Source organism: Megalobrama amblycephala, linkage group LG16, assembly GCF_018812025.1.
Source record: "Megalobrama amblycephala isolate DHTTF-2021 linkage group LG16, ASM1881202v1, whole genome shotgun sequence".
Classification (NCBI taxonomy): domain Eukaryota; kingdom Metazoa; phylum Chordata; class Actinopteri; order Cypriniformes; family Xenocyprididae; genus Megalobrama; species Megalobrama amblycephala.
The window spans coordinates 34,947,785-34,972,797 of record NC_063059.1 but is presented as its reverse complement, the minus strand read 5'-3'; the positions used below and the strand labels follow the sequence as shown (position 1 = coordinate 34,972,797).

The following is a 25,013-nucleotide window of genomic DNA, read 5'->3' as shown; positions in this document are numbered from 1 at the left end:
GCACGTTGTGCACGCGCAGGCTTGTGGTGTAAAACAGGAAACGGTGAGAGGCGTCAGTAGCAGTTAGCCTGTAGGCTACCACCACTACACACAGAAACTACATCCAAGCGTTTATCTGAAGAAGGGAATAAAGTGTATCGTCTGCCCGGTTTATTGGTTTCATCGGTGGGACCGTCATGTCAGAGACGTACGGTAATGACAGTTCCGTTGTGTTGTTGTTGGTGCTTAGAGCTAATGAGTGCTGGCGCGTGCGTGTGAGTGAGCGCGCGTGCTGTATCAACATCATCATGAAGCAGGCGATTTCTGACTCCAAACCTTACTCTTTTTTTTTTTTTTTTACGCAAATATTCACTACTACTTAGTATTATCATAGTATAACCTAAGACTCACAACTGTAGTCCTGGCGTGGTGAGGCTGTGTGTAAATATATGTGTTTATTAGGTTAATTTCCACGCTGTCAGATGGGCCTGTCAGATCAGCAGCACGCTTGACGATGTTGCACTGATGATAGTGATGTTTAAAATAATGTGTACGTAAATGGGTGTGTGTAAGAGCTGATAAATTGATTTAAGGCTGATAAACTGATTAGATAATTGTTGATAATCCCAACAAAACAATATATACATCGCACTATCTATTTGGAAGTGTTGTAAATGATGTTGTTTTTGGAAAACTACACAAATGGTATCCTTACCAACACCTGACAGACTTCTAGAGAAATAACACGTGTCTTTGACAGTCTTAGTAAACAACAGTAAAGGTGAGTGGCGCCGTTTTGTAGCCAACCATAAACGTTCTCTGCCTGTTAATCATTTAAAACATTATAAAATGCTAAAACGGTTTTGTTGCCTGGAATTTTCCATATTTTATCAGTTCTCAAAAAAAAGGACTATTTCATATTTGTTTACTGATTCATTCATTGACTTTATCGGCAAGTTTCAGCGCTATTAGGTGAAGAGTGAAAGGTGAGCTCTTTTGTGTGTCACTGAATCATTCACTCAACTGATTAATTAAAAATACTGAGGAGAATGAAAACAATCTTTTAAGTTAAGCTATATTAGTAATTTCTATTTCCACAAATCTCATAAGCCATTTTGTCAACTGTTTGGCTTGACTTTTATCAAGCTGTTGAGAGTTGTAAGTCACAAATGAAAGAAAAGTTTTAAAAAAATGAATTTCTTGCCTAATTTTTATAGTTTGGAAATTACTAATTTTAAGGTGAGCTGTTTTGTGTGTCATTGAATCATTCACTCAACTGATTCATTAAAAATACTGAGGAGAATGAAAACAATCTTTTAAGTTAAGCTATATTAGAAATTTCTATTTCTACAAATCTCATAAGCCTTTTCCCCCCTCCATTTTGTCCACTGTTTGGCTTGACGTTTATCAAGCTGTTGAGAAACATAAGTCACAAATGAAAGAAAAGTAAAAAATAATAATAATTTCTTGCCTAATTTTTATAGTTTGGAAATTACTAATTTTAAGGTGAGCTGTTTTGTGTGTCACTGAATCATTCACTCAACTGATTCATTAAAAATACTGAGGAGAATGAAAACAATCTTTTAAGTTAAGCTATATTAGAAATTTCTATTTCTACAAATTTCATAAGCCTTTTCCCCCCCTCCATTTTGTCAGCTGTTTGGCTTGACTTTTATCAAGCTGTTGAGAAACATGTCACAAATGAAATAAAAAAAAAAAAAGAATTTCTTGCCTAATTTTTTCACATTTTGAATGCAATTCACTGCCAATTTCATTCAGTCAGTCAGAAGATCCTCATTCATATACAACGTTTTTGTTTGTATCGGTTGTTCATTAACGACATGTTTAGTAGGGATGCACGATATATATCGGCCACCATGTCGGTATTGGCCGATATATGTTCATTTTTAATGTTATCATTATCTGATAAGAAAATTTGGCCAAAATATTAAGAGACGATAAATAATGGATGGATTTCCTTCAGCTGAGACACTTCACATGCGCACTGTCCGACATTATGGTTTTAAATTGCTTGAAATATGATTGAAATCACTTCAAAAAGGAAAATACAGTTAAGTGCAACATGTGCAGCACATGTCTGTCATATAGGCTACATAATATTGTAATGAAAACATAATTGTGTGATTGGGACATGGCTTTTAATGGTGAGAGTTTTGTTTTTATAATCAGGCTCTCAAAAAATAATATATAAACATTTTAATTTAGATTTATCGGCCAATATATCAGCTATCGGTTTTCAAATATAAAGAACTATCGGTTTTCGGTATCGGACAAAATTTTCTTATCGGTGCATCCTTAATGTTTAGTTCATTCATTTTCTTGAACAAGATGTTTTAAGTTCATTCAAAAATGAGTCATTGAATGGTAGTGAACAAGAATGATTTGTTTACTGAAAAGATTTGTTCAGAAATACTAAACACTCAATAATTTTAAATGTCAGGGTTTGCTGACATGCCTTTAAACACTTTATAGATTGTAAATTTTATCTTTAGGAGGTCAGATAGGTTTTTGAAGAGTTAGGTTGAATCGAGTCTGGTGGAAGTTAGCAAAATGGCTGAAATCTCTTGCAGCAGCTTAAACAGAAACTTGTCATCTGTGGTTTAAGGATAGTTGGTTTCATTGCAGTGACTCTGTAAAATGTGACTTCCTTCATCAACATCATGCATCATTGCTCTGCATGAACTGTGTCTAGCTGTGTTTCATTTCTACACACTGATAGAAAATCACTTGGCCTATTCAAACAAGCACCACTTGTCCTTGCTGTGGTTGGCATTGATCCATTGAAAAGGGGAATGTTTACTAGATGTATTTTTCTTCTTTAAATCCTAGAGTGTCACACCACTAAAGCTAATTATTTGATTTTGTACAAATGTTTTGCAGTACTGCTTTATATACTTTCTTAATACACAATCCTGCTCTTATTCTTATAGGGATAGTTCACCCAAAAATGGAAAAATTCTGTCATCATTTACTTAGCCTCATGTTGTCCCAAATCTGTGTGACTTTCTTGCTTCAGTGAAACACAAAAGAAGATATTTTGAGAAATGTTTTGTCCATACAGTGTAAGTCAATGTAACCAATATTATTTGGTTTCCAACATTCTTCAAAATATCATCTTTTATGTCCTACAGAAGAATGTAATTTATAGAGGTTTAGGAACGACAATGTGGGTGAGTAAATTATGACTAAACTATCCTTGAACTATCCTTTTTATGATTTATCAGTGCATGTTCTTCCAAAAGAAAACACATTTTTGTCTTCATAATCAACGGGTAATATCTTTTTCCATTTCTAAACCTTTGCTTTTCGGGGTTTGATGCCTCCAAGCCTGTTGCAACCACCTGTCACAGAAAAAAAAACACTCTTTACGATCCAGTGATCAGTGGATAAACTCAACTGTTGCCTGTTTAGATTTGTTTTGTTTTTCCCATTGTACAGTTTCACTTACAAATGCATAACATAAGCAGGCCTAAAATGTGTTGCAAAAGCAGTTTCACGTTGACTTTTCGGTGCCCTAAACTCTGTTTTGAATAACCGTTATCTTACTATTATCTACAGTATATAAGTCACTACTTTATGCACATTATGCAAATATTCTGTATATGGAATGGTACCAGTATGAAATAGTAGTAGCCTGCTACATTTGCCAAAATATACAATATATGGAGCAAACTGCAAGGAATACTTTATCCCAGAATGCAGTGTGTTCCACATGATTTTCTAATACACCAGAAAACGAAAAAGGATTTGTTCACTTGATGAAAATGAAAATTACTCCAAGCTTTACTCGCCCTCAAGCCATCCTAGGTGTTTATGTCTTTCTTCTTTCTGATAAACACAATCTGAGTTATATTAATAAATATCCTGATGTGTCCAAGCTTTATAATGGCAGTGAACGGGATCAACTAGTATGAAGATGAAAAAAGTGCCTCCTTCCATCATAAATGTTCTCCACATGGCTCCGGGGGGTTAATAAAGGGCTTCTGAAGTGACACGATGCATTTGTGTAAGAAAAATATCCATCTTTAATAAGTTATACAGTAAAATATCTAGCTTCCACCAAATCATCTTGATATTTTACTTTATAACTTGTTAAATATGGATATTTTTCTTACACAAACACATCGCTTCACTTCAGAAGGCCTTTATTAATCCCCTGGAGCCGTGTGGAGTACGTTTATGATGGATGGATGCACTTTCTTCAGCTTCATATTCGTTGGTCCTGTTCACCACCGTTATAAAGCTCGGATGCCTCAGGATATTTATTAATTATCTCCGATTGTGTTCATCAGAAAGAAGAAAATCATATACACCTAGGATGGCTTGAGGGTGAGTAAATCTTGGGGTAATTTTTATTTTAAAGTGAACTATTCCTTTAACATCTTTCTCACCATGTAGATGGGCTTATAGTGTATACTGTGCGGCATGCAATAAGAGATTGTGAAATGCGAATGTAGCCATAAAGCATGTGGCCCCTTTAAATCACTGGTTGAAGACTTCAGTGATGTCTTTTGTCTGATAATCGACTGATGTATTTGTGCTGTAGATGATAAAATATTCATGTAGTTAATGTGGATACTAGTTTCATGTTGCAGAAATCTCCCCCTCACTCTCATCTCTTCTTTCTCTCCTCCAACCCCCCATCAATCCCCTGTGAAACTAAGTCTGCTTCATTGTACTTGGCCTACAAATCACCTTTCCATGCCAATAAAGGATGAGCATCTTGCCCTGGCACTGTAATTGCTCTTCTGTGGCATATTGATATCCTAAGCCAATCTCCAGGGCCACACTTAATGACAATCCATTGCTCACTCAGGATACAATATGCAGAGATCTCTACCAGAATACTAGTGATTTTGCTGTAGCTTTTATCATCAGACCTAGTATGACTTGCTGTCCCACTGTAACCAATCAAGGCCCAAAGCCACTTAGGGTACGTTTACACGACAACGATGTACTAAAAACGGAAACTTTTTTTTTTTTGTACGGATGACAACGTAATCAAAACTATCCCCGTTCACATGTATCCGCGAAAATGAATAAAAACACTCTATTATGCATGCCAGACAAGTAGTTGACGATGCCACTTTGTAAAGAAAAACTACGTGCCTATGCATGCGCATTCTTTTACAGAGCACTCGCATTTCTGGCCACCAAAAAGCTGTTGTCGTGTAAATGAACGGCCAAAACGCATAAAATTTAGCTGGTTTTGCCTTGTTTTTATTTAGTGTCTGACACAATATGTGTTATGCAACAAAAAAACATGCCAAAGATGTAGTATGTTACTCCCTGCTTTGCATGTTTAGTTCAAGGAAGTAGATATTGCTTGGTCACCCTGAAAATGGAAGTTCAAGTTTGGACGATTTTAATTGCAATTTTGATTTTTAAAATCCAGTTTAAAAAAAAAAAAAAAAAAAAAAACATGTTTGCTGTGCTTGTTTGTAGGCTGTACAATATGCTGTGCTTGTATGAATTCAATCGCAGCCATATCATCATTTAGGTTTTATTTGGATTAATTATGCAGCTCTACATTGTGGGGTATGATATTTCATTATTTCAACAAACTCTCTTACAGGAAGTGAAATGAGTCATTTGTTAATCGGATTATCTTCTTTGACGTAGTTTTCTTTGTAGCTGAGTATGGACTTGACAATAGTACCTTGGCCTGGATTTCCTACTAGTGCTGCACTGCATCTAAACTGGCAGTTCATATTTATATTGGTAAACTTGGACCTGCTATTCAGTAATATTTGACATCGCTTTTCGAAACCCTTTCACTTCCCTTACAGTTCATTAAAGGGAACTGATACACCTTTCACGTGTCAGCCATAAACGCCCACGTAATTTCAGCTTAAATATTCAACAGTCAAAAATCTGATGTTTTTTAAGCTGCTTGTATTTGTGCAGACTGGCTTTGAACATTTTGCCACCAATTGCTTTTCCATGAAGACATGCTCAAGGTCATGTTGTCAGAGTACACACACTCACACCAGAAATAGCACCCATTAGCTGACTGTCTCTGTCTGAGTCTGGACCACTTCATTTAATATGATTTATTATGCCTAAATGTCATGTTGGAGTGATTGTGGAAGTCATTTATCCATTAAAGTCCCTGCAGGTTTTACCTTTTTGCATTATGACAAAATATTCATGATAGATCTGTTCCAAAACCTAGCTGTACTATCTAAACTGAATTTTAAGGCATCGTCGATGGGATCGTGTTGCGAAAACTGTGCTTGAAGGTACACGGCAGAATCTTATATTAGATAGGGTACTTTTACACAACAGTTCAAAAGTTTAGGGTCAGACTCGGAAAGATTTTTGTTTTATAATAGTGTTTTTTTTTTTAATAGTATTTTATAATGTTTTTTTTAATAGTGTTTTATAATAGTGTTTTATAATAGTGTTTTTTAATAGTATTTTATAATGTTTTTTTAATAGTGTTTTTTAATAGTATTTTATAATGTTTTTTTAATAGTGTTTGATAATAGTGTTTTATAATAGTGTTTTATAATAATGTTTTATAATAATGTTTTATAATAGTATTTTATAATGTTTTTTTAATAGTGTTTTTTAATAGTATTTTATGTTTTTTTTTAATAGTGTTTTATAATCGTGTTTTATAATAGTGTTTTTTTAATAGTGTTTTAATAGTATTTTATAATGTTTTTTAATAGTGTTTTATAATAGTGTTTTTTAATAGTATTTTATAATGTTTTTTTAATAGTGTTTTATAATAGTGTTTTTTAATAGTATTTTATAATGTTTTTTTAATAGTGTTTTATAATAGTGTTTTTTAATAGTATTTTATAATGTTTTTTAATAGTGTTTTTAATAGTATTTTATAATGTTTTTTTTAATAGTGTTTTATAATAGTGTTTTTTTTAATAGTGTTTTTTAATAGTATTTTATAATGTTTTTTTAATAGTGTTTTATAATAGTGTTTTTTAATAGTGTTTTTTAATAGTATTTTATAATGTTTTTTTAATAATGTTTTTAATAGTGTTTTATAATAGTTTTTTTTAAGTGTTTTTAATAGTATTTTATAATGTTTTTTTAATAGTGTTTTTTAATAGTATTTTAGAATAGTGTTTTTTAATAACGTTTTTTATCAACACTTGAATGGGAATAAGTTTAATAAAATAATTTTTTTTAAAAAGCAACAATTTGAACTAAATCTGAGAAAATTGCATTTTTGTTGACTTGTTTTGATCTGGAGATTCGGTACTCTTTCAGAAGACATATAATTATGAGTTATAATGAAAACATGGATTGCTGGAAAATTCTGTCAATGGCAGGGAAAGAGTTAAATGTACTTTTTTAAAAAAAATTCTTTAAAAAGGGTCTATTTTGCTTCAGATTTGTGTGTTCTTTTAATCTTTAGATGTGTATATTTAATGTATTTTTTTATGTTTTGTTGACTGCAAGCATTTTTGATGCCTGTGACTGTTATGATGCTGCATTTGTCGACAGTTGATATTTGTCCAAAATGCTCTGACACACTTTCAGTGAGAATGTACATGCTGTTCAGTTATGATCATAGACATTTCTATACATCCTCCTCCTGTAACACTGAATCCAGCTGTGTCATACCCACACATGCAAATAGCTCTTTCTCAGTGTCCTCTTCCAACACAAAGAGCTTTTAGGACGGTGCTTGTTTCACAATGATCAGCTGCTAAACCCTGCGGCCCGCTGCGTGGGCCGGGGTCGAGACCCACTCCAACCCCACTGAACTTCTGCACCGTGCACATTCACCATTCATTTAAACCATTCAAAAAATCGATTGAGATTCGACAACCTCTCTGATTGGTGGATCTCACATTGGGTCCTGATGGGTCATAACACACAGTTTTCCCATTATTTAGCACTACAGCATAACAACCTGACACACAAGCGACGATGATGAATTGCAATTTAAAGGTGCTGTATGTAAGTTTTTGACTGTAATAAAGCATAAAAATACCATAATATATTTGCAGATATTTAAGAAACATGCTAAGTTTACATACTCATTTCTCTGAAAACCATTGCTACAGCCAGTTATTTTACTTTGAAATTTGCGTTCCGTGTCGCAATGTCTGTTTTTTAGAGATGTACCGATTGATCGGCCAGGGAACGGAATCGGCCGATTTTCCTCATGATCGGCCCGGATCGGTGATCGGTCGATCAGTCTCACTTCTTACCGATTCCGAGCCGGTCTTTTTTGTTACCAGCGGCACAGGCAATAACGTCAAATGCGCGTTCTTGCTCTCTTCTCTGTCACGGTGAAGTGACACACATCCGCGCGGGCGCCTCCTCTCTCTCACTCGCCTCATTCACTCCGGTTAAATAGTGCTTACTGTGCATAAATTTTAGTCATTCCCGCAGGTTTCGCGCTCACACCGAAAACGCGTTCACCACTGATCTATATAAGTGAAGCGAACAAGCCACGCTCAGTCTCAAACAGAGACAGAAATCAAACAGAGTCACAAGTACCAAAACGAGTAGCAAAATGCGCTTAAACTGTCAAATACATACGAAAGTATGTCAAAACCAGCGGCACAGACAATCTTGGCGAGTATACAGATAAACACAGTCAGTTTTTAATCGTTAAATAGCTAAGAAAGTGAACCCATGTCGTGTGTAACAGTATTGGGTCCGTTGAACACCGTTCATAAACTCTTAAAGGGACAGCAGTCCAATATTCCTGCTGCTGTCTGTTTATATTTTATTACTGACTTTTACTTTTTTATTTTCATTAAAAAAAAAAAAAACTTTGCATTGAAGAAAAGTAGATTTTTGTTTGTATATGTTGTCAATTATAGTTCTTAGAAAGAAAATCGGAATCGGCAAAAATCGGTATCGGCTGATCACTAACAAAAAATCGGAAATCGGTGCATCTCTGCTGTTTTTGCTTTGGTCTGTGCAAGACCACGTGTTGCCAATTTACCCAATAGTATTTCGCCACCCCGGATTGCCAGTTGGCAGAAAACACATGGGTCAGAGATCGCAGATTCTACTCAACCTAAAAAGCCTCAGCATCCATCTAAAAATAACTATGAATGGGAGCATATTAAAATGCGATATCAGCTCAAGAAATCAATAAATCAACTTACAATGTGTAAGTCTCCTCGCCTTCCAACGTCAATTGAGCTCGCTCCTGTTGCGTGTCCTCAAACCAGCAACCCGCGTGAGCATCAAGTCTGAGTAGGAGGGGGCGGGGCAAACAATATTTTGAATTTGGACTGCAGTGCCCATTTCAACTACTAGCTGTCATTCTTACATACCGCACCTTTAAGTAATTAACTCCAAAATCATTAGATATCTCAGCGAGAGAGCGACTCGCTACAACACTAATGGAAAGAATATGTGGTTTTGTTTGGTTTTTACTGTATTTGCAGTCTGCGTTTCTCTTGGTGAGACACTAATAACGTTTGTGTAATGAATTCCTCAAGTGCACAGAGAGAAAGCCAATACTCTTGAAAAACTTACACCAAGTATAATTAATTATTGAGTAATGAACATGTTAAATTGTTTTAAGGGCCATTTGTTGCATATGTGTTTGTGTAACATTGCTTAGCCCATGTTCTCATTTGATCATGTAAACAGAGCTGAATAAAGATGTTTATATTTGGTTGTTCAAGTTTGCACTTGCAGGTTTTCAATTAATAGAAAAATGAAAGAAGTATGTGCGTTTCTCATCACGTGGCTGCGAAACTTAAATTGGCGCCTGCTATGTCATTGTGTCTTCAACAAGGATTTGCATGCATTTCTTTGCAATTTAGTTGACACTATTTTATTGACATTGTATTGTACTAATGAATAGCCTGTAAAAGCCTGGTTATGTAATGTTGGATGTAAATGATATTACAAGAAGTAGAAGTGGTCAACCAATAGTAGTGGTTTAATGGCCGATGTCGATATCTAGAGTGCAATGTCTGATATAATTGCAATACATCTCATATAGGCTAATAATATATCAGATATGAGGTCAGCTGATGTGTATTTATAGAGATGAAGGTGGGTGATTATTTGTGGTAGACCAATAATAATATTCAACAATATTATTGATCTGACTGTACTGGTGCTGTTGTATGAGAACTCAACTGAGCTGGATAAAAACATTTTCTTTCTGCAGAGCTGCTTTATAGGTGAAATGAATTTAATAATTTATGATCTTTACAACAGAACTAAATCAACACTGAACTGACTTCAGCTGAACAACAGCCGAAATGCATCCTTTTCCTGTTATCACCGTAAAGCTGCTTTCAAACAATCTGAATTGTATAAATCGCTATATAAAAAAAGGTGACTTGACTTTACTTGACCAATACATCAGAAAAAATGATTCATCGGCTGATCTTTGGCCATTTTAATATGCCTGTAACAGAAGGCTGAAGAGAGTAAATTTGTTTAAATCCTGCTTTCTAAAGTTTAGACTCGGATGCAGATAATCTCAAGCTGGTCAAACATTGGCCCAAATATACACATTACATTTCAAGATGGGTTTTAAATTTTCTCGAAGAATACATGCTTATTTGGACGGACATAAGAATGAAGGAGATTGAATGTAGGATATCAGGATGGTCCAGCGCTCTGAACGACATCCAAAACAGCCTTTTAAATGTTCTCAGTGCAACGCAATAGTCATATTGATTCTCTTTCTTTTTCTCTCCCTCTTGGTTTCAGATTTCCTGTTTAAGTTCCTGGTGATTGGCAGCGCTGGGACTGGGAAATCATGCCTCCTTCACCAGTTCATAGAGAACAAGTGTAAGCCCATATTAATGTCTCACTCTCACAAAGACTTGAATTAAAACATGACCTTTAATTCTCAAAGCATTCAACAGAGAGAATGGGGCCCTTGAATGTTAATTCTTTGGGAAACCAGAGTAGCTTTACATGCTTTTGAAAACGTGGGTGTGTTAAGTAATGAATGAATGAAAATCATGTTATCAGTAAGCTTTAAAAATCCAATGCCAATCTTAATTTACAGAGAAAATGAAGAACTGAGGCGTAATTGCTGGAAATTATGTCTTTGACATTGAATGAATTATTATTGACCCTGCTTTTTAAGTTGTTTTGCAAGATAGAAACTAGTGAATGTGTTATAATATGAAAATTGAATATGCATTGACTTATAAAAGTGAATGAATATATCCTCTGATTTATTTACACCTGTGAGTTGTATTTAATATCAGTCGAGGGCACAGGATTTTTTTTATACCTGGGGGACGGGGCAAGAATCGATATGAATCAAATCGTGAGATTCCAAAAGATTGCCACCCCGACTATTAATGTGCTTCGATTGAGTCATCAATGCACCCAAGTATTTTTTCACAGATGCACGCAGTAATTTCAGTTGCAAATGCCACTGAAATGGTCGCACTGTATAACCCTGTCATTCTAAAAAATACACAACACCGAATTTATTTTATGACATAATTTCAGTCTATTAACTGTACATGAGAACAGCTTATTTCAGCATGGATTGTTTTGTGAACACAATGTAAAACAGGCTTTTCAAAGAGGCTGTTATTGAAGGATGGGGGCGCTTGACCTATATTTGATCTGACTGCAAACCCACAGCCTGTGAGTAAGAGCAGGAAAGTGCTGTATCTTATTTCACACGCGAAGAGGACATTTACGTTAAAGTCTTAAAGGCACGGCATCAAAAACAATGCATTTCTCTGTGAGAAGATGGTCATGAAAAATGTAACTCTGGTACAAAATGGCATCAAATTGTATGAAATATTCTCTTTAAGCAGTCCGTCAAATCTGCTTCTAACCGAGCATCTTCTGTCACAGTCAAACAGGACTCCAACCACACCATTGGCGTTGAGTTTGGCTCCAGGGTTGTCAACGTTGGCGGCAAAACAGTCAAACTGCAGATCTGGGACACGGCTGGGCAGGAGCGCTTCAGGTACTTGCCTGTGATTGGTTTGTTAGGATATCCTTACTGCTGTATGCTGACTCTGATTGGTGGAGGTCATTCACTGCTTGTGTCTTACAGGTCAGTGACCCGCAGTTACTACCGTGGAGCAGCGGGGGCTCTTCTCGTTTATGACATCACAAGGTAAGGCCGACTCAGTGGGGTCACTCGACCACAAAAACACATTTTGTAGTAGAATTAAATAAATCTTTTTAGATGTAGGAAATGAACTAAAACAGTGCCCTATGATTTCTGCAATGCAGAAAACATGGACAGAATCATGGAATCCAGTCATAAAAATGGAATTTAGAAGTCACAGAATTCTGGGTGAATAAATCAAAAGTAGGGCTGTGCATTTCAATTCACAATATGTGAATATTAAGTCTGCATGTCTCAGTGTGAATGAATGGTGTGGTTTCCTCTATTACACATATTTAAGCAGATGTGATGCTCATGGTGTTTTCAGTGTCTTCCTTCTCACTATATGTGCATGAACTTCATCTTTATCTATTCTATATTAAATCATAAATCCAGAGAAGAAAACGCAACACAGAATTTCAAATTTAATGTTTTATGAATTCAATTGATTACATGTTTTTTGACTAAAAAATTAATGTAAAAAATAATTAAACCATTAAAATGGAATCCAGAAAGTTGAAATGGAAAACACGAAATTTGGGGAAAATAAAGCAGAATTTGAGAAAAAAATCAAATAAATTTGTTAAAGTTTTAAAACTTTGTTTGTTGTTGTTGTTGTTTTTTGTAATAAGCTATCTGAAATATTCTGATATATGTGAGTGAATGTGTTTTGTCATGTTTAAATCTAAACACTTATAATGATCATGTTAGTTGATCTATAATGAGTGATAGGCAGTGCCATATTAGTTTGTGGATCTGTCGAATCTGTGGTTCATGAGAGCATCACCGCTCAAAAGTTTGGGATCGGTAAGATTTTTAATGTTTTTAAAAGAAGTTTCGTCTGCTCACCAAGGGTGCATTTATTTAATTAAAAATACAGTAAAAACAGTAATATTGTGAAATGTTATTACAATTTAAAATGACTGTTTTCTATTTGAAAATATTTTAAAATGTAATTTATTCCTGTGATGCAAAGCTGAATTTTCAGCATCATTACTCCAGTCTTCAGTGTCACATGATCCTTCAGAAATCATTCTAATATGTCAACATTTATTGTTCTACAAAATATTTGTGTACAATATTTTTTTTTTCAGGATTCTTTGATGAATAGAAAGTTCAAAAGAACAGTGTTTATTTGAAATCTAATCTTTTGTAACATTATAAATGTCTTTACTGTCACTTTTGATTGATTTAATGCATCCTTGTTGAATAAAAGTATTCATTTCTTTTCAAAAAAATAAAAATAAAAATTCTTACTGACCCCAAACATTTGAACGGTAGTGTATAATGCTACAGAAGCTTTGTATTTCAGATAAATGCTGTTCTTTAGAACTTAATATTCATCAAGGAATCCTGAGAAAGAAAAAAAAAAAAAAAAAAAGTACACAACTGTTTTCAACATTGATAATAATAACAAATATCTCTTGAGGAACTAATCATCATATTAGAATGATTTCTGAAGGATCATGTGACACTGAAGACTGGAGTAACGATGCTGAAAATTCAGCTTTGCCAACATGAGAATAAATTACTTTGTAAAATATATTCAAATAGAAAACAGTTATTTTAAATTGTAATAATTTTTCACAATACTACTGTTTTTACTGTATTTTTAATGAAGTAAATGCAGCCTTGGTGAGCAGACAAAACTTTTAAAAACATTAAAAACCTTACCGATCCCAAACTTTTGAGCGGTAGTGTATGTGTTGTGTTCAGACTCACGCGTCAACGGACATGCACGAGAGTTCACGAGAGCATCACGACGCATGTGTTTTGTGTTCACATGAGAGCTGACGTCGCGTGAACATGCTTTGAATAATATTATTTTGTAAATAAATTGGTAAATTATTTGTTTTGCGGCGGAAACACAGCACTTGCGTCGCTTCATAAAATTGAGGTTAAACCACTGGAGTCACATGGAGCTCTTTAATGATGTCTTCACTACCTTTCTGGACCTTGAAAGTGGTAGTTGCGTTGGATCTCTGGAGGGACAGAAACCTCTTGGATTTCATTTAAAATATCTTAATTTGTGTTCTGAAGATGAATGAAGGTCTTATTGGTGTGAAACGACACAAGGGTGAATAATTAATGACAGAACTGTCATTTTTGGGTGAACTAACCCTTTAAATATCTGAAACCTAAAATAAACGTGGTTGAAGACACTGAATTGTTGTGCTGTATGACAAGTGTTTAGCCTTTGTGCCAGCCAAAGCTCGAAAGCACTTTTAAGTTTAGCAGTTGATCACGTTATGTGACGCCCTGAATGTTCTTATCAAACCTGTTTGATTGTACATGTCAAAGGGTTAATTTAACCATTAAAACAGAGTCCAGAAACATTAAAAATGGGGAAAAAATTAAATCAGAAAAATTAAAATGGGGGCAGACAGAGGCAGACAGAGAAAGTGACTATGGCGTTGAATTGGATCATCTCCAGGTTGCCAAGCAGCTGTCATAATAATAGAGACAAAGACAATGGAGTAATAAAGACTGACAGCACTGTAATAAAATGTCATCTTCTGGTGAGCGGCAACCCATTTGATGGAGTGTGAGCACAGTGAGAGAGAGAGATGAACACACTGATGGATTGTGTGTTTGATGAGGGTCATCCTTCAGCACTGAACTGCTATCACTGCAGCTGCAGACCAGAGACACTTTCACTGCTTCACACCGAAACACATTTAACACGCTCCCTTTCGCTCGTTGCTGTGGCCACAGACTAATGGTTGCCCTGGAGACCAGTGACTCAAACAAAACTAGATTCCCAGAAAGCGTGACGAACGCACAGTAAAGAAATGTGAAGGGCATCATGAACCGTGTATTGTCTCATCGCTTCTCAAAGCACTCAAAGGTCGTCACAGACATTGACTTCCGAGAAGTGGAGTTAGCAGTAAAGTATGTTAAATGTTCGCTGTTATTCACTGACAAAGGCAGTTTCTGTGGGACTGATTATAAATGGTGGAACACAGGGTAAATATTGGATTAGTAACAGACCTCAGTCAACATAATTCCTGATATCATTCTGCTCAATTTATCTCTGCAGGTTATAAATATTTGCTCATAATTGTTTGATGTAATGTAACTTGCTCAACTCTGAAATCACTTTCCTTTTCATTGGACTAAGCTGCACATGCTATTGGTTAATGTTCATCAATAGATGTTTAAGCATTGTTTTAGGCTACTGTTGGTGCTTTACCACTGCGTGGAACGACTTGGCTCGGTTCGGTTCAGCATGGCTCGCTTTAGTCTGCACCTCGTGTACTGACCATGATGCAGCCATTTCTTTTTTTCAAGTTGCATGCGACGGTCGTTTAAAGCAAGTCGTTTAAAATAAGTTGCGCAAACAAATTATACTGCGGTGGCTGTTACTGACTATTTTTCAATCTAGCGGGTTTGGTGTCTCGTGTTTCAAATCCAATGACTCTGGTAGTGACTATTCTCTCTGACCAATCAGTGATCTGCAGTGTTTACACGTCACATTTAGTATTGGTATGGCACGATTGGAACCTCAACCGAGGTGGTACTATTTAAGCAAGCCGTCCCATGCAGTAGAAAAGCGACAAAAAGTGAGCGAAACCAAGCCTTACCGAACCGTACCATGGAGTGGAAAAGCATCATATATTAGGTAATAGTTAATTTCTGAAATGTTGCCAATGGTTATCAGTCATTTAATGCCTGGAAATGTAATAAGGATTATGGCTATAATAGCAAATAACAACACATTTGAAAGCGTGAATACTCACCAAGGCCGGCATTTTGACATTATTTGTGTGTAATTGACTGTTTAAGTGCAATAAGCAGTGAAAAAGAACTTAATTCTGAGAGGCAGCTTTATGCGCACGCTCTTGTGTGAGCACAAAATCTGTGGGAATGAGTAAAATTATGTGCAATATGCACAATCCCATGCCGAAATCCCAAGCCCTGTAACACTAACAATATTCATCCAGAGCAAATGAAATGAGTGAAGGAAGGCAGGTTTGTTTGTCAACTCACTGTTGGAGAGATGAGTAAGCGCAGCTGGTATTGTGTATCTATTCTGCCCAAAATCAATATTTCAGTATCGATATGTATTGAAAAATTGATATTTTGACAACGCTACATTGCACTTAGTTTATTATTTCAGATGTCTTTTTAAAAGACTACAATTGAAAAATGTAGCCTATATATCGTATATAAAATTCAGTCCGCCAAAGTGGCTGTTGGCAGAATTTGCAACAGCTATGCTGAATAACTTGAACTTGAATTAACAAATTATTAAATAATATGAATCATACAACTACTGTAAGTAAATCCAACCTACCTTACCCGGATATATACAGTACACTCATATAAAACAGTATGTAATATTTACAAAATCAATTGTCAAAAAATAAACCGGTATTGCCAAGAGATGTATTAAAAGTCAGATATTTATAGTACATGCTACTTTACCTGCATACGTACAGTATACTTGCTTATTAGTTCACTTTAAAATGAAAATTACCCCAAGATTTACTCACCCTAAAGACATCCTAGGTGTATATATATACGCATTTTGATGAATGTTGCGTCAGTTGTGTTTTTTTGTAAGTTGAATATGGAAGGCATAGGATGTAGCATAAGCGTTTTTACACTTTAAGTTGAATACGGAAGGCGGTCTGGCGGAAGCTAGATATTTTACTTTATAACTTAAATATGGATATTTTTCTTACACAAATGCATCACTTTGCTTCAGAAGGCCTTTATTAACCCCCCAGAGCCATGTGGAGTACATTTATGATGGATGCACTTTCTTTAGCTTCATACTCATTGGTCGTGTTCACTGCCATTTATAAAGCTTGGACGCATCAGGATATTTATTAAAATAAATTTGTGTTCATCAGAAAGAAGAAGGTCATAAACACCTAGGATGGCTTGAGGGTGACTAAAGCTTGGGGTATTTTTCATTTTAAAGAGAACTAATCTTTTAAAGCTATATATATAGTATATAGCAAATCTCGGCTGTTTATATTGTTGCAAAAATGTAACTCTTTTATCGCCCAACGCTTTGTGTAAAGTTGGATATACAAGTATGTCCAACTTTATCCACATACATACAGTATACTTCATATATCTTTATATAACATATCTCAACTGCCTGATTGCTTGTATCATCGCAAAATCTAAACTATATTATCTCCCTAGCTCTAATCTGCTAAATGCGACTGTAAGGCCTGAAGATATTAAAGGTGCCATCGAATTGAAAATTGAATTTACCTTGGCATAGTTGAATAACAAGAGTTCAGTACATGGAAATGACATACAGTGAGTCTCAAACAGCATTGTTTCCTCCTTCTTATGTAAATCTCATTTGTTTAAAAGACCTCCGAAGAACAGCGAATCTCAACATAACACCGACTGTTACGTAACAGTCGGGATCATTAATATGTATGACCCCAATATTTGCATATGCCAGCTCATGTTCAAGCATTAGGCAGGACGTCTGGATGTGCACAGCTGAATCATCAGACTAGGTAAGCAAGCAAGAACAACAGCGAAAAATGGCAGATGGAGCAATAATAACTGACATGATCCATGATATCATGATATTTTTAGTGGTGTTTGTAAATTGTCTTTCTAAATGTTTCGTTAGCATGTTGCTAATATACTGTTAAATGTGGTTAAAGTTACCATCGTTTCTTACTGTATTCACGGAGACAAGATTGTCGTTATTTTCATTTTTAAACACTTGCAGTCTGTATAATGCATAAACACAACTTCATTCTTTATAAATCTCTCCAACAGTGTGTAATGTTAGCTTTAGCCACGGAGCACTATCAAACTCATTCAGAATCAAATGTAAACATCCAAATAAATACCATACTTGCGCGATTAGACATGCTGCATGACGAACACTTTGTAAAGATCCATTTTGAAGGTTATATTAGCTCGAGAGCTCGGGAGGGGGCGGAGAGCACGAGAATTTAAAGGGGCCGCAGCCTGAATCGGTGCATTTCTAATTATGCCTCAAAATAGTCAGTTAAAAAAAATCTATGGGGTATTTTGAGCTGAAACTTCACAGACACACTCAGGGGACACCTTAGACTTATATTACATCTTGTAAAAAAACGTTTGATGGCATCTTTAAGACATTCTAAACATTAACATCATGATTTTCTGTAAAGCTCCTTTGACAGTGTATCGTGAAAAGCGCTGTATTTTTTGACAAAGTTGACTTTGTCTTTATCTGTCTTCTAGTCGAGAGACCTACAATGCTCTGACTAACTGGCTGACGGACGCACGGACACTGGCCAGCCCCAACATCGTCATCATCCTCTGCGGGAATAAGAAGGATCTGGATGCGGACCGTGAGGTCACCTTCCTAGAGGCGTCTCGTTTTGCCCAGGAGAACGGTTAGAGCTGCTCTTCATGCATACCTGTTTTGTAACTGTGGTCTGAATGTATTAATATTTCTGTGCCTCGCAGTGTGACTCATCAATTTTCACTAGCTTCTGGCACCTGTTTGTCATGTATCTAGAGATCTTTTTGTATTCATAATTGTCCAAACAGATGTGTGCCGCTGCAGAGAGTGCGCTTCTCTGTTGAACAGCAGGATTTTTATGAGCGGCTCATTTACAAGCCCTTATGTATTGGTCACAGGAGTGCTGTAGAGGTGGATAAAGACCATAAGTTTGTTGCTGATGATGCTGTTTACACTAAAGCACCCTCATAAAACTGATGCTCAGCAAGCCTGATAACAGGTGTCCAAATGGACCTTTACAACACTAAAGCTTTTGAAGCATGATCAGATGGTTGATTTTGACGTGTTCGTCTGACTGTGTCCTCCTCCCAGAGCTGATGTTTTTGGAGACGAGTGCTTTAACCGGGGAGAACGTAGAGGAAGCCTTTCTCAAATGTGCTCGCACCATCCTCAACAAGATTGAGTCGGGTAAGACTTAAATGTGCTATTAATTTACTACTTTCTGACAGACGGAGCCTAAATGCTTTTGTAAAGCTTCAGTAAAGTCATAGTGAAAGAAATAGTTTAACTCTGTAAAGCCTGTCATAGTCATAATATTTAAAAAAAAATTGCATGTGTGTTTTTTTTGTTGTTGTTGAGTATCATATTTGATACATCTGGCTTTTATGGCTCATATGGTACAACTATGGCCAAAAATATTGGCAATGACAAATGTGGGTGGTTTTAGAATTATATATAAAGGCCTTAAAAATAGTTTAAGAATCAGATGACATAAGGCATTTAGTAGCTTATGTACAACAGGTTTTTCAACAAAGTTTTGATCATGTTTATAAGTTAGAGTCCTCAGAAATTTGAATATCAAATATGACGCAGTAGGCTTCATAGGGTTAAATGTTGTGTTTGTGCCCATACAGGTGAGTTGGACCCAGAGCGGATGGGTTCAGGGATCCAGTATGGCGACGCGTCCCTGCGGCAGCTCAGACAGCCCCGGGGCTCTGCTGCACAGACCAAGCAGCAGTGTAACTGTTAGGGGCCTGGACACCCTGACCGCTACCTGTCATCAGACCGTACACACACACAACCTCCCCCTCAGGTCAGCTCAGTGCTCAAATGAATATTAGTGTTACTTTTTATGAGAGATTAAAAGGAACCTTCTGGGATTGCCACAAAAAATAATTTTGACATGTTGTGACAGAGAATAATCATATGTACAGCAATGCGCTTACAATAGAAGTCAATAGAGCAATACATCACACCAGGATTAATGTTAAAATACACACTGTTTATGAAAGTAATATTACAAGATTTAAACATTATACGTGTATGTTCAAGTTCATCCTACGAAAGAGGATTCGGGCCAAGCAATAATAAAAAAATAAAACCAATCGAGATTAAAGTTGTTAAATTTCGAAAAAAAACTCATTAAATTTCAAAAAAAAAGTTGAAAAAAAAATGTTGAGAATCCATCATAAAGTCATTAAATTACGAGAAAAAAGTCGTTAAATTATGAGAACGAATTCGTAATTTAACGAATTTGTTCTCGTAATTTAACGACATTTTTCTCATAATTTAATGACTTTATTCTCAACATTTTATCTCGACTTTTTTCTCGAAATTTAACGACATTTTTCTCATAATTTAACGAATTTGTTCTCCTAATTTAACGACTTTTTTCTCGTAATTTAATGACTTTATTCTCAACATTTTATCTCGACTTTTTTCTCGAAATTTAACAAGTTTTTTCTCATAATTTAACGAGTTTATTCTCAACATTTTATCGACTTTTTTCTCAAAATTTAGCGAGTTTTTTCTTGAAATTTAACGAGTTTATTCTCAACATTTTATCTCGACTTTTTCCTCGAAATTTAACGAGTTTTTTCTCGAAATTTAACGAGTTTATTCTCAACATTTTATCTCGACTTTTTCCTCGAAATTTAACGAGTTTTTTCTCGTAATTTAACGAGTTTATTCTCAACATTTTATCTCAACTTTTTTCTCGTAATTTAACGAGTTTATTCTCAACATTTTATCTAAACTTTTTTCTCGAAATTTAACGAATTTATTCTCAACATTTTATCTCAACTTTTTTCTCAAAATTTAGCGAGTTTTTTCTTGAAATTTAACGAGTTTATTCTCAACATTTTATCTCGACATTTTCCTCGAAATTTAACGAGTTTTTTCTCGTAATTTAACGAGTTTATTCTCAACATTTTATCTCAACTTTTTTCTCGTAATTTAACGAGTTTATTCTTAACATTTTATCTCGACTTTTTTCTCAAAATTTAGCGAGTTTTTTCTTGAAATTTAACGAGTTTATTCTCAACATTTTATCTCAACTTTTTTCTCGAAATTTAACAACTTTAATCTCTCGATGGGTTTTATTTTTTTATTATTGCTTGACCCTAATCCTCTTTCGTATCATCCACCTTAGACAGCTGACTTGCAGTTAAAAATGACTATATAATATAATATAATATAATATAATATAATATAATAAATTAATATAATATAACTACTGTATTTATTATAATACTACGGACGCTATAATACGCTACCGTTCAAATGTTTGGGGTCGGTATAACGTTTTTTGAAAGTCACTTTTTTTTCACCAAGGCTGCATTTATTTAATAAAAAAAACAGTAATATTGTGAAATATCATTACAATTTGATAGCTTCCTATGGCATCATTTTCTGACATTTTAAATTTTCCAAAACTTTTTCGAAGTGCTCCTAGGCCATTGCTTAATCATCTTCATGAGATCATCCAGATCATCTTCAGACCATGCCGACAAAAGTTACAGAATTCGTCTGTGCTGATAGCCTAGTGGTTAGTGCGCTGACATATGGCGCAAATGCGTTCATGGCGATTGAAGTTCGATTCCCATTTCGAGGTCTGCCGATCCCGCCCCCCTCTCTGCCCAGTGCTTTCCTGTCTGCTTTCTACTGTCCTCTCCAAATAAAGGCACAAAAAGCCCGTAAATATAACTTTAAAAAAAAAAAAAGTTACGGAATCCATGCTTTATCGTATTCAGACCAAACTTTGTACAGGCTACATGCAACGCAGCGCCTCCTACTGGTCCGGAGATATGAAAAATGGCTATTTTTGCTTCTCACTTCTGAACGGTTTGCCCTAAAATTATATATAAATCAAAATCTGTCTTGTTAGATTCGGGGCGGCATGCAGAGTCTGATGAATGAAATCAAACTTTTCCATATCAGCCAAGTAAAATAGTGAATTTTATGAACGCATTAGCGTATCGTTGCGAAACTCAGTATGGCTCATCGGCACGATGCCCTGAAGGAGCCTGAGAAGGACCAGTGCCACCTAGTGGTAAAAAATTATTTCCATGCTTATAAGTTTGGATGTGGTTGATTTATTAACGATACTAAACATGTTTTGTAATTTTATAAATTTATTTACTATATTTGATCAATTTAATGTGCCCTTGCTAAAAAAAAAAGTATTAATTTCTTTTAAAAAAATAAATATAATATTCAAGTTATAGACTAGAGTAATTGACCATACATCACTAGAGTTTACGTTCTGTTAAAATATAATAATAAGTGTGGATTGTACTGTTTTAAAACATTGATTAACTCTTTCTTTCAGCTCCGGGTGTCTCTGGGTATGTACGCCCCCCTCTCCCAAACGTGACCCTTCCACACCCAGACACATCTGGATCATTTCTTATTAAGTCCATCTGCAACCTTTGACCTCTGACCTCAGAAAGCTCTTCACCTAGGACAGATCTCCCTGGCTGCTTTGCTGGGAGACCCCTAGCGAGGGCCACGGGCAGTAGAGGTGAATCCGACCTGACTGAGAGACTGTGCGTGTGTGTGTGTGTGTGTTTAACTTCTCCTGTGATTCTTACACACACACTTCCTTCTTGTAAACTCAACAGCCATCATCTAGACTTCACTAGACTGGGATAAACAATTCAACAACAGCAGTAACATTCCTAGGTCTTAAACTAGATATTGTTGAATCATTTTATACATTGTGACATATCAGACCTTTGTTGGATTGGTTAAATTGAATGTCCCCTTTTTGATTTTGTTTCAAAGTTACCAAAAATGACCATATGATTGGTCCATGCATGTTAGCTGGTCTGTTAGCACAGGCTGCATTTTTACCTGTTCACAAATGAAGATTTCTATAATCATTTACAGCCAAATATTGGTCTTCTGAAAGAAAGTGAAGCTCATTAAACCCTTTATGCACTCTGTTGCATTGGCCATGTGTTTAAAGAGCTCTGAAAGCACAAAGAAGGTGAGACAGGAAAAGAAACATCTGTTCAGATCTTGTAATTCGCTATCTGCCGCATATCAGATGTTTACCGCCACCCCGCCCTGGCTTGGGTTGGAGGTTATCATCTAAACTTAACCTCATTGGTCATTTGCACGGGCCGCTAATGGCTAAATCATTTATTGAAATTTAGGACAACTCCTCAATCCGGGGTTTAACATTTCTTTAAAAGCGTATTGTCCAGAAATCAATCATTAAATTGAAGCTTTTGGAGTCTGTATGGGTGAATCTCTCAAAAACTCAAGAACATGTTTGTCATATTTCACCCTGAAACCAAAAGAGAGAAAAAAAAAGAGAAATTTTATGTTTCCTAAAGAAACATTTTGGAATTTTGGTTTAATTACTATAATGTGAAAAATATGTATTATTAAATTATAAAATAAATTATGCAGATTTTTTTTAAACCTGAAAAAAGTTTATTACTGGATTATAGTAATGTGAATATGATTTTTTTAATGCTTAATTTTCAGATAAAAATGTCACAATGCCTATTAAAAAAAAATCATAATGGCAAAATCTAATTTCTTATTTTTTTCCTTGTGATTTTTGGGGTGAAACTGCACCCAGACATTTCTTTGTGAGATTCAACCCTTTTATTGTTCTGTGTAAAAACTGAAACAAGGTATATTGTTAGACTGCAACATAATTCATCTTAGTGTACATATTTTGGGTTCGCTGTTTGCTCTGGTTACCCATGACGGGGAGATCTAGAGGTGACGACCGGCACGGTGCCCCGTTCCCTCAGTGACATTATCATTATGCACCATAGACAGACCTGTTTTGATCTGTGTTTTAAAAACTGTCTATGTGATATGTGTTTTTTCTTTCTGTTTTTTTTTCCTCTGCAAGTGCACTTTTTTTGACTGTTTATATACTGTACCTAATAGAATTGTAAAATTTATAGTAATTTAATGATATTAAATGAGAGAATATTGTTTGAGGAGTGATCATTCCTTACTAAAGAACAACTGAGGCAAATCCGGCACCATTTCAGCAGGAAGTGGTCACCTTGCTGTGGACAAGAACATGCTGTTAGTCGTAAATGTGTGGTGGGTCATCGCCACATGTCTTCTAGTACAAGCACAGCCTTAACTGACTAACCACATGATTGTTCTACATGATTCAAGAGGCGCGTTTGATCATGGCTGCCTCAAGCTCTCATTATCAAGCTCTTTAAAATGCACTTATACTGTTACGTCCATTTTTTATTTTGGTCGACTGTGATCACTTTTACCAAATGTTTTGTCTTTAAACAAAGAGTTACAGAAATTTACTTCGATTCAGTACTTCCACTAAAAAGTGGAAGTTTATGCATTTACGATGGAAGTCCTTTTTTTTTTTTCCCCCTCTAAATTATTTTCTGCGATAATCAAAAGCATGTCATCGATGCTGTCCATTGAGCTCAAAGTATTTAACCTGGAATATTCCTTTTAATATGGCGCTGATATTAGTGAGTTCCTTAAATTTGCATGCTTTGTATGGTCCCATTGAAATGTAGTACATGGTATTAAGCAGGGGCGATCACAATTACTTATTTTGCGGGCAAAATCCAGCCATGCAATCTGGAGATTCCTTATGTAGGTTTCGCTCATGTTCAAGCTTGCTGCATTGACCAACAGAAAGCTGCTTGTTTTGCTTGATTTTTGAAGCACAGCTCACTTCTGTAAATAAAACACTGTGACCGAGCATTCGTGAAGGGTTCGCCTAAAATAAGAACAATAATCGAGAGCCGTCTGAACTCTTCTCGACTTCATTAAGCATCACACATGTGAGAGGACAAGGCCGAAAAACCCGCGACACTCCAGTACAAAAGTGCGCATGACGAGGGGAAAATGCATTGCGCGCACACATATAACAAGCGCCAGTACATCCAGAATTAATGCATCATAACAGAATCAAAGTTTTCTGTTACAACGCCATCTGCGGAAACGACCGATTACGATTAGTCACGTGGGTTTAATGTTCGCTACGTCAAAATTTATTCTGCAAATGCGTTTCCATCTCCAATTATTCGCATCGACTCTTTCGCACAAGTCAAAAAACACCAAGCGAGCGTACATTTTTCTTTTTTTTTTTTTTGCAGATTTTTATTCCATATTTGGTTTTCTATCACTCATTTCTAATGTACGGAAGTGGATTAGGCCCAAGCAATAATTAAAAAAATAAAACCATCTCGAGATTAAAGTTGTTAAATTTCAAGAAAAAACTCGTTAAAAATTTCG

At 35.6% G+C, this 25,013-nt stretch overlaps 1 protein-coding gene across 1 annotated transcript; it reads left to right on the top strand.

Annotated features, from left to right (window-relative positions):
* rab4b (RAB4B, member RAS oncogene family) lies at positions 1 to 23,726 on the top strand. Its single transcript, XM_048160434.1, has 8 exons — positions 1 to 192; positions 10,672 to 10,752; positions 11,788 to 11,902; positions 11,993 to 12,055; positions 18,263 to 18,417; positions 18,858 to 18,953; positions 19,400 to 19,578; positions 22,096 to 23,726. The coding sequence occupies exons 1-7, from the start codon at positions 177 to 179 to the stop codon at positions 19,513 to 19,515; spliced, it is 642 nt and encodes a 213-aa protein (XP_048016391.1). The 5' UTR covers positions 1 to 176; the 3' UTR covers positions 19,516 to 19,578; positions 22,096 to 23,726.
* Positions 23,727 to 25,013: the final 1,287 nt, after the last annotated feature.